At 54.6% G+C, this 9,717-nt stretch overlaps 1 protein-coding gene across 1 annotated transcript; it reads right to left on the bottom strand.

The window, feature by feature from the left end:
* Positions 1–21: 21 nt before the first annotated feature.
* Positions 22–9,106, bottom strand: PRAM1 (PML-RARA regulated adaptor molecule 1). The gene is made up of 10 exons (XM_080566249.1): positions 8,553–9,106; positions 6,059–6,746; positions 3,781–3,853; positions 3,441–3,553; positions 2,918–2,972; positions 2,520–2,613; positions 2,096–2,258; positions 1,482–1,515; positions 848–882; positions 22–325 (listed from the first exon to the last, which is right to left on the bottom strand). The coding sequence occupies exons 1-10, from the start codon at positions 8,553–8,555 to the stop codon at positions 321–323; spliced, it is 1,263 nt and encodes a 420-aa protein (XP_080422375.1). The 5' UTR covers positions 8,556–9,106; the 3' UTR covers positions 22–320.
* Between the last annotated feature and the right edge of the window lie 611 nt (positions 9,107–9,717).

Raw genomic sequence — 9,717 nt, 5'->3', positions numbered from 1 at the left:
AATTAAGAACACCAAACCCTCTCAAATCACTGCTGTATTTTACACATACAAAACTAGGCCACAGACAGGGCTTGATATGGAGATTTGGTATGGAGATATCCATTGTCCCTGCCTCTGTGGGACAGGATCATTGCAGCCCCCCAGTGTGCTGAACAGCTTCGCTGCTGTTCCAGCAGGGATGTGGTGGCTTTTGCAAGCTATCTCAGAGGAAGCAGACCTCCTTCCAAAGCAAGAGCGTGGCGTATAGTACTTTCCATGTTTTGGCCTTTGGAGAGGTCACTGTTGGTGTGCATCATGACTTCGGCTTTAGCACGGATTGTTCAACCTGACAGGTGGAATAGATAAAATATTTGTTCATCAGCATAGCTAAAATACAGCTGTCTCCACTGAGTTCCATCTGAAAAGCCCTCTGCAGGCAGAGGGATGGTGTTTGTAAGCCGCGAGTCAGTAACAGCTTGGGAAAGGCATCCCGAGTTGTTTGGGGGTCAGGGACACCTTAAAGGGGGGTCCATGGGGCTAGCAGCAAGTGGAGGGAGCAAGCTGAGAAGGGAAAGGGTGTGGAGAGATCCACATAACTGGGAGTGGAAGAACACTGGGGACCTGTGAGAAAGAAAGACATGTCCCAGGGAAGAAAGAAATCAAAGAGGGAGGGGAGATCCCAGCTCCTATGAGATGGAAAGTAGGGAAATAGCAGGGGGTGGGAGGGGAGGCCCTGGTACCAGTGTCTGGGTACAAGGCCTGGGGAAGGGGCCCTGGGACCATGCCGACTGCTGCCTGCTGAGGGACACAGGACCTGAAACACAGCTGCTGCCTGCTCATGAACTGACAGCAGTCCACTTGAACCTACCATAAATCTCAACGTCGTCATAGATGTCAGTGTCCCTGTGGGGGAAAAAAACGGGATGCTGTGAGCAGTCTGGTCCCCCATGACCTCCCACCACTGAGGCAAGGGCCAGCTCCTGCTGCTGTGTCTGTCCCACCTCCTAACATGCCTCTCAGCTCTGGTGTGCTCCGTGTCACCCCTTTCACCTCCTGCCAGGCTCATGCTTGCCCCTCTGGGCTGCTCCTCCCGAGAGATGGGATCCTCCAGCATGAGGGGAGAATGGATCTGGCCCCTCTGGCATTGCACATTGACGGAGGCCCCATCCCAGGACGCTGGGAGCCCCTTGTGCTGTGCCAGCAGCAGCAGCTGAGCAGTGCCCGGGCAAGTCCCATGTGCTGGGACCACAGCTTGGGGAGGGCTCACAGCATCCTGAGAAGTTTCTCCCAGTGCCAGAACCTCTCCTGACACCAAAAATCAATGGAAAGGGCAGATTGCCCCCCTAGGCCAACTAGCAGGCATTATGCTTATGGCCACTGCCTGGGTTGGATGGTTTAGAGCCAGCACTCGATGGCCAGGGCTGGTTCAGTGCTGGGCAATCGCTGGGCAATCACCACAGCTCATGAAGTGGGGAGGAAGGGGCCAGGAAACAGATACTCACAGGTGTAGCATCACAGCCCGGGGCACATAGCCATCTGCAAGAGAGCAAGGAGAAGCACATCAGGTTGTGCGGGGAGCAGGGCCATAAGCGGGGTCGCACCCCAGCACAGGCAGGGCTTAGAAGCACCCCACATCCCCAGGAGAGCTGGGGGAGAGGAGCAGCCTGGCTCCGGGAAGCCAAGCGGGACCCTTGGGAGGAACCTGCTGACAACGCAGGGAACCAGCCTGCCGGGCTGGGTCACAGCCCTGATCCCCATCTCTGCCTGGGGGGGGTCTGCAGCCCATTTCACCCGAGCACCCTTCAGTGCAAGCATAGCTCGTGGAGTCTGTGACCAGAGCAAAGCCCTGGGAAATGCAGAGGCTTTTAGCAGAAGATGACAAGCCCAGCTAAAGGCAGAAATGTTCGTTCCGAGTGGGAGGAAGAGCACGGCATTTTTACAAAGAGAAGCAGGAACACTGGAGACCCAGGATATGCTGACTATCTCCAACAGCAAGGGGATGTCTCCCACAGTCTAATGGTGCATGTGCAAAGAAAGTTGTTACCAGCAATGACTGCCTGGAAGCTGTGTGCTGTGATCCCTGCTCCAAGCAGAGCCTCAGTCCCCATGGACTTACACCTCCTCTGGCTGTTTCGGCAGAGGATTTGCTCCTTATTTGTAAACTCAATCACATCAAGAATTTCTCCCCGTCTGAGTGGCAGATTCTTCCCTCCGCCCCTCTTCTCCGTCACTGCAGGGTCAACCATCATCTGGGTCAGGACGTTGATGCTCCCTTCAAACTGAAACACAAACAGCAGTGCTGCAGCTCAAGCAGCTGTTCCGAGGAATGCTGGCCATGCAGCTCCAATCTCCTTCCCTTCAAGGAAAAAGCAGGCTCCTCTTAAGCAAAAAGGTCTGCGGGACCAGTCTGATCTGGGGGTGCCTTGGTGGGGCATGGGGCAGGTCTGACCGGGTATTGCCAGGTCTCTGCGGTGCACAGCACCCTTCCTGGGGAGCAAGAGGGAGGTTAGAGGGATACGAAACCGCTCAGTGCTACTCACCTTGAATTTCTTCTGAAACTCCCTGTCTGCCTTCTCTTCCTTCTTGCATTCTTTGAGTGTCATTGGCTTCATCTTTCGGGAGGCCTGGGCTTCTCTGCAGAGTCATTGTGAGTCAAGGGAAAGCCTGGGTAACCCCACTCCCACCCCCCCTTACACTTTTTCTTCCTGGCCAATGCTGTCACATTTCCCCTGCTCTGGGTCTCCCCCAGCACCCAGAGGTGCCTCTCTCCAGGGATGCTGGTACTCTTGAGCCAGGTTTAAACCCTCCACTTGTGCCCTTCACCACCAACATTTCTATTGCAACCCCAGCAAAGACAACCGAACAACCAGCTTTGCAAAAGCATCAAGGATTCTTGGCAGTTTGAGGCCCCACGGAAAGCACGAAACCCCCTCGTTACCTTTGCACAGCTGCCAGCAGGGCAAACCTGCCAGAGGCTCGACCGGCATCTCTTCCTGTAAAACCAAACCCAGAGAGAGATGCTGACATGAGGCTGGTGTAAGCTGCAGGCACCCACTGAGACACAACACAGGGAAAGAGACTGAAACTACAGTGAGAGAGGGACCACTGGGACCACCAGCTGCTGAATTCAGAGAAATGAGCCTTGAAATGAGCCGGGCAGGTCAGGGAACAAGGCTGGCAGTTCTGGGGCAGCTGCTCTCCATGGTCCTTGCCTCGCTGGGCCATGTGTGTCCCTAGGGCCAAGCTCAGTTGATGTTAATGGACTCATCCAGATGGCTGGAAAGCACATCTGATAATTTCAGGGGATCAGTCACCCATGCTTGTTTACAAGGTGGCAGAGAAACCCACTGTCCTCCCATGCATGGGCGCAGCCAGCCCAGTGTAGTTGCTGCTGGCTGCAGAATTCACTGGGTCCTCAGTGCTCCCTGAGGCACCACATCCAGCACCCAGCCTGCACCCACCTCCTCCAGGATGGAGATACGCTGGTGGTCGGGACGTGGGTGGCAGTGGAACACTTTGGTCTCTCTTGACCGGCCCAACGGTCTCTACATCATCGTATATCTCATCTTCATCCCTGGGACAGAGCAGAGTGTGATTAGGAAGCCATGCAGCAGCCTGTGAAGAACAATGCTTTGTACCACTGGAGCTGCCTGCACGAGGAGCCATCCCAAGCTGGGCTCTAGGAACAGGCAGGAAAACCGACGGACCCATGCCTTGGTGCCCGATGGAACTGGTGCCCTTCCCACCTGGTCAGGACAGCCTGGAGGCCACCTAAAATTAAAGCACCTCATCAGTACTTACCCTGCTGCACTTGGAGCGTCCCGCGGTGAGAACCGCGCCGGGCCCGATGCCACACAACCTGGTTTTGGGTAACCTGTGGTAAAAAGAGGAACCGGAAAGCAACAAGGGATTATTTCAAGTTTTCACCTCAACTCAGAGGATCAGAGCCTCCTCAGGCTAGATTTGTACAGGGGGATGTGGGGTGATAAAGCTGGCTGCCCATCTGGATCCAGCGAGGAGTTTTTCTCCATGGCCCATCTGGGAATTTTCTTCCTTCCCTACACTCTGGGGCACGGCTCACTGGGGAGCTCCACAGGGAGCTTTAATGGATGTATTCCTGCCCTTGTGTCCCTAATGTTTTTTCTCCCTGGACCAATGATGAAAGGCAAGGGGAAGAAGCCAAATATGAGTATCTTGAATATGTTGAAAATGCTAAACTCCAGATCTCCGTCAGCTTGGTATCAGGGCAAGTCCTGGGCATCTCCAAGTGCTCAGGGACATCATCAGCCAGAAAGTGCTGCTGCACCTGCTACAATCCCCAGCATTCGTACAGCCGCACCAAGATGCCATTAGTTTTATTGCCAGACTCATAGCTATCACCAGCCTGGTCAGCTAGAGCAGTCAGTAACCAACACGAGTATCCAACACTGGGGCTCTGATGGGGTTACTGTACCAAGTGATGAGCAATCACATGTCAAGCCTTAAAAAAATTGTAAGATTACCTTAAAACCTGTGATTAACAAAAATAAGTAAATCTAGGGGAGTCACTCTAGGTTTTCCAACTTGCCTCAGTTTCCAGAAGACAATAAAATACTTGAAAACTGCCAGATTTTATGACATATGGAGGGAGGATCACTCACTCCTCTGCCAGGGCGACTCTAACCGTCTAGGCTGGGGCCCCTCTTTGGGTGAGCATCTCCCAGCACAACAGCACAGCCAGGACTGATAAAGGCCTCTGAATGATCCCACAAAATGGTGGGCTAATACAATAATATAAAAGAGTTTGGCTTTGCAGTTCTCATAGGGAAAGGGAACGGCTCTACTCTTAGAGTTGCACTCTGCCCCACAGTTATGGCATGAGCTGGGTAAAAGGGAAATGTCCTTATAACAAGGTGGTAAAGAAGAAATTAGAAAAGTTGAGGAAGAAGCAAGATTTGAAACAAATTTCAAAGCTGAGAGCATGTCTTAGCAGAGTGGTGGCTGTTAGAAAGCAACAAATCTGCCTAGATTTGGAAGGACACCATCTGGTAGGACTGTGGCAGAGTTCGTGCCGAATGGAGAACCACCACGTCAAGAGGCACCAAGCCCTGCGTCCCGCAGGCAGCCGGCAGCCAGTAAGGACATACCAGGCGGCACCCGGGTCCCAATGGTGCCCCCATGGTCCTGTCTGTGCCCCTGCAGCCTTGGCAGCTCCCTCAGGCTTGGAGGCAGATGGTGTTGCAGGCAATGTGCTGCCAGCTTCAGAAAGCCTCTGCCCAAAGGGTGTGTAAGTGCTTCTCTGTCGTGGGACGGAGGAGGCCAGCTCTGCTTCCCACCAGTAATGCTTGACTGCTCTTACAGTCACGGAAGGGTGGGCTGGTCGGAAAGGGCCTGAGGAGCCTCTCATCCAACCTCCTTCTCAGAGCAGGGCTGAGAGAGCCTCAGAGCTAGAGCAGGTCATTCAGGGCCTCGTCCAGCTGACACCTGGGTATCTCCAAGGACAGAGATACCCATTTCTCTGGTCCCTGCCACAGGGCTGCACCACTCCGACAGGAACGAATTTCCCCTTGCATCTAACTGGAGTTTCCCCTGCTACAGCTCGTGCCCATTGGTCCTGCTCCTGGCACCTCTGAAATGTCTGGCTCCACCTTCTCCTCCCATTAGGCAGCTGTGGCAGTGCGATGTCACCTTTGCCTTCCCTCCTCCCAGCCAACCAAGCCTGGGTCTCAGCCTCTCCTTCCCCATGTGCTCCAGCCCCCAGCCATCCTAGTGCCCAGCACTGGACTCGCCCCCGTTTGCCAAGATCCCTCAAGTACTCGCTCCAGCCCCACTCCCTGCAAGCACCCCAGAGTCTGATACCTGTCCCCAGCCAGGGACATGGCACTTGATCTCTCCTTGTTTCTCCAGCTGCTGTCCTACGTCCCCTGCATGTGCTATGTTCATAAAGCCCCTTCGTCACTAACCAGCCCCCACTTCTCTCTCAGCCCACCCAAAATTTCTGTCTCCCAGGATCTCCAGGCTCTAAATTGGAAAATTTTGCATCCTGAAGCGGTTGCCTTCAGTGGGGGGCTTTGAGGTGCCAGCAGGTGCCTGGCCATACCCAGCTTAGCGCTCCTTGGCTCCACGGCAGGACGGCCGGGCATCCCAGGACGTGCAGCTGCACGGAACTTCTCCAGATCCACGGCAGGAGGGCGCCTGGGCTTGGCCGGCCTCGCTCCCAGTGTCATGACATGTGGCAGAGGCTTCCTCCGAGGCAGAGTGGGGTGCCCTGTCTCCTGGGTGCTTCCCACAGCATCTGGGGAGGCTGCAACGGCTGCACCTTTGGCTGGAACTGCTGGAGCACCCTTGTCTTTGATGGGCGGCCATTTCTGCTGGGCTTGGTTTCTCTGGGGAGGATCAGAGGTGGCTCCAACTTCCTTGTTCAACACATCTCTTCCTCCTGGCTTTGCAGGGGCTGGCTGGGAGCTGGTGTCCTGAGCAATACCCTTCTTCAGTCGTGCCATCCACTCCGGGGTCTCAGAAACGGGATGAGGAAGCGAGCTCTGTCCCACACTCTGACCTTTGCTGTGGGGTGGAGGAGCCCTGCTGAAGTCCACCCTCCTGGTCCGAGGGGACTCAGGGGGCGGCTCACCCTTGGAGCCCAGCACAGGCATCTGTCCTGGCTCCGTTGCAGGGGATGCCGCCGAGCGACTCTCCAGCCAGCTGCCCGCTTCAGGGAGATCTTCCCTGTTGCCTTTGAACTTTGCTTGGAGGTGTCGCACCATGGCCCCTTTCCCCTCCGGGTGCCTCTGCAACCATTAAGAAAAGCTCCAGTTAAAACATTATGGAGGAAAATGAGTCAAAGCCCCTCTGCAGAAAGCACTATTGCTTCGGCATGGCCTGACACTGAGCCTCCTCCATGAAAAGTGGCCTTTGCTCACTGCATGGGTGTCTGAGAAAAGAGCTCAGGGCTGAACCAGACTGGGAACAGGTCCACCACCGTGAGGGCACCCAGAAGCTGTATCATGGAGTCTTTTGGCCTGATCCATCCTCTGCCCACTACCAGGAACCTTCCAAACAGTGGGACAGGGAAGGGAATTATGCCCTACTGGTAACAAAGCTCCTGAGGGCAGAATTTGAGACCTTGATATTGCCCAAGGCTCGGAGGGGAGCAACCTACTTTGCCCTGGCCCTGTCCCCCATGAAGACCATGGTAATCAGAAGTGTGGCAGCTCCCTTGTGAGCTCCAGGAAAAGCCTTGAGGAGCCCAAAACCATGGGGATGTGTCCTGCTCTGTGACGGCCTCTCCATAAGGAGAAGGGGTCTGGCTGCTCAGAGACAGGAGGCCACGGCACCTGCATGGAGGAGACCATGCAGAGCTGTCGGCATCTTTCCTTGGAGGAAAACCCATCCTGCTGAAGGCTGTATGCAAAAAAAAGGCCAAGAAACAGCAGATCTGCCCTACTTTTCTGATGAGGTGCTTCCTGTGCTGCTCACACCGTGATGAGCGCACAGGCAAACTGGGCCACACCAGCCCCAGCGCAGAGCTGCCCGGGCTTCCTGAACGTCCCAGCAGCACCTTTTTCTGAAGTCTCTGGAGAAAGGCAGTCAGGAGGTGCCTGGATGACTTTCAGAAGAAGAATGCCAAGTCTGAGATACAGCACAAAGCTCGGGGATGATAGGGTTACATTTTCATAACCATCCCAGATAGACCATATGGACGGGGAAGGATCCTCTTCCTCCTGTATCTTTCTCCTGCCTTCTTGTCCTCAGACCACAGCATCCGTTTGCGTCAGAGCTGGCTGCTCCATTTGCCCTGCCATAGGCTTTGGTTTTGAAGCCTTCCTCCCTCTGGGATCTCAGTCTGGGTTTGCACTTGCGTAATTTTTTTTTTATTTCACAACAGAAGGGCTAGAGCACAAAGAAGCTACGCAATATTTTCAGACATAAATGCTCAAATTTAGACACCTAAATAGGTTCAAGTTCCCCTCTCATCCCTGGGCAGTCACCGCAGTTTCCCCAGTAAACACTGCAAACACAGCACTCTGAGCAGAGCCTGTGGTAGAACAGCGTGAATTTGCTGTTTCCTGCACACCAGGCAGTGGAGATTTCACAGAAACTAATGAAAAAAGCAACTCTCAAACATGCCTCAGGGATTTTAGATGTGAACACAATTCAGATGTTTCTAACCGTAAGTTCTAGTGCTGTTCAATGGGGTGGGACAGACAGAGTACCTGAGTCTACCTGTGGGATACAGCACTGCTGTCACAGTAATAAAGTCCAGCTTTTTGCGTTGCTGGGTGCCCTCCTGGGTTCAGCAGCACAATGTAAGCTTCTCCTCTTTCACATATTTTATATTCAGCCCAATGTCACCTGGCAATTCTTGCTCTGAGCCCAGGAACTGGTCAGAGACCTTTGAAGCTCCGACCAGCGCAGATGGACCACAGGACTTTGCCTGTTATTACTCCCTAAGGGGGGCGAGGGTCTCAGCAGGACCTGGCCCCTCACAAGGACACAGCCACAGAAACTCTCCAGCTTCCTGAGCAGGAGATATGGCTCTGCTCCCCACACCCCATCCTCAGGTCCACAGCAGCCCAGGTCAAGTTCTTACTCACCATTTTCCATCAGTGGACACTTTCCTACAAGTTCTCCTCTTTTCCAAAGACCATCAGAGGCATCCAGGCAGGAGGACTTGTGTAAGGCAAGCCTCTTCAGATGGCAGCAGGGTCCCTCTCCTCTGAAACCAGAAGCTCTTTCCTAATGGTTGGTGAGAAGCTGTGTGCAATGCCAGGAAGTAGCTGACTGTGAAGCAGCATGAGCAGAAAGAGGAGGAGGAGGAGGAGGAGGAGGAGGAAGAGGAGGAGGAGAAGGTGGAGGAGGAGGAGGAGCAGCATCTTTTTGTGCACTTCTGGCTTGGACACTGGACTCTGCTGCTGCCGGGCAGTGTGAGGCCCGCCGGGCCCTGCTGTCTCATCCAGAAAAGAGCCCAGACTCTTGACAAGAGGGAAGGGTTCCTGCGAGGAACGAGAGGGCAAGTTAGGTTCTCATCTCATGACAGCCAACGTGAACATGCTGCAGGCTGGGTTTTCACAGCCCCATGGGACCTGCAGAGTGGAGGAGATTCGTGATCTGCTCTTTTTGGGTAGCACGGCACAACCAGCATGGCCTGTGCAGCCCAGCCTCAGCCAAGCTCTGCATGTGCATGGGAGGGTGGGGCAAGGGCTCCAGGTTTTAGACACATCCAGAACTGGAGGTTGTTTGCTCCATAAAGGGAAGCAGAAGTGTTCTGCACAGCACGGCACCTAGTTGGGTCATCTTTGTGTTGAAATGTCCTGCTGTTTGTTGCCTCAGAGACAGGAAAGCTGAGAGGTTGAGTCAAGTCCCATCAGCATGGGGCAAAACCCCGCCCTGCAGAGGAGAACCCAACCCCTGCTTGGGGCACTGGCTGAGGCCTGCAGAGATGCTCTGGCCAGCTGCAGACTGGTGATGATGTCCCTGCCCCGGGGTGGCATGTCCCTCTGTCCCTTTGGGAAGATGTCCCACCAGCAGCACCCATGGCTGTTTTGTGCCTGAGGATGGCTGTCAGGGTGACCGTTTTAAGGATAAGCTGGTGGGTCAAGGATGTGGGGAAGGCTGGGAGGGACACATGGTGGTAAATGGTGGTGGTCCTCAGCGGCATCCTGTGGAGGGGACACTGGAGGGTGGGATCCCACCGGATGGAGGCAGCATGCTGGGGGGTCCTGTGCCCAACCCTCTGGGTGCCAACAAGGTGGGCATCTG

This window comes from Anser brachyrhynchus, assembly GCF_964034855.1.
Source record: "Anser brachyrhynchus genome assembly, chromosome: 23".
Classification (NCBI taxonomy): domain Eukaryota; kingdom Metazoa; phylum Chordata; class Aves; order Anseriformes; family Anatidae; genus Anser; species Anser brachyrhynchus.
The sequence above is the reverse complement of the archived record's forward strand: the minus strand, read 5'-3'. Positions and strand labels throughout refer to the sequence as shown.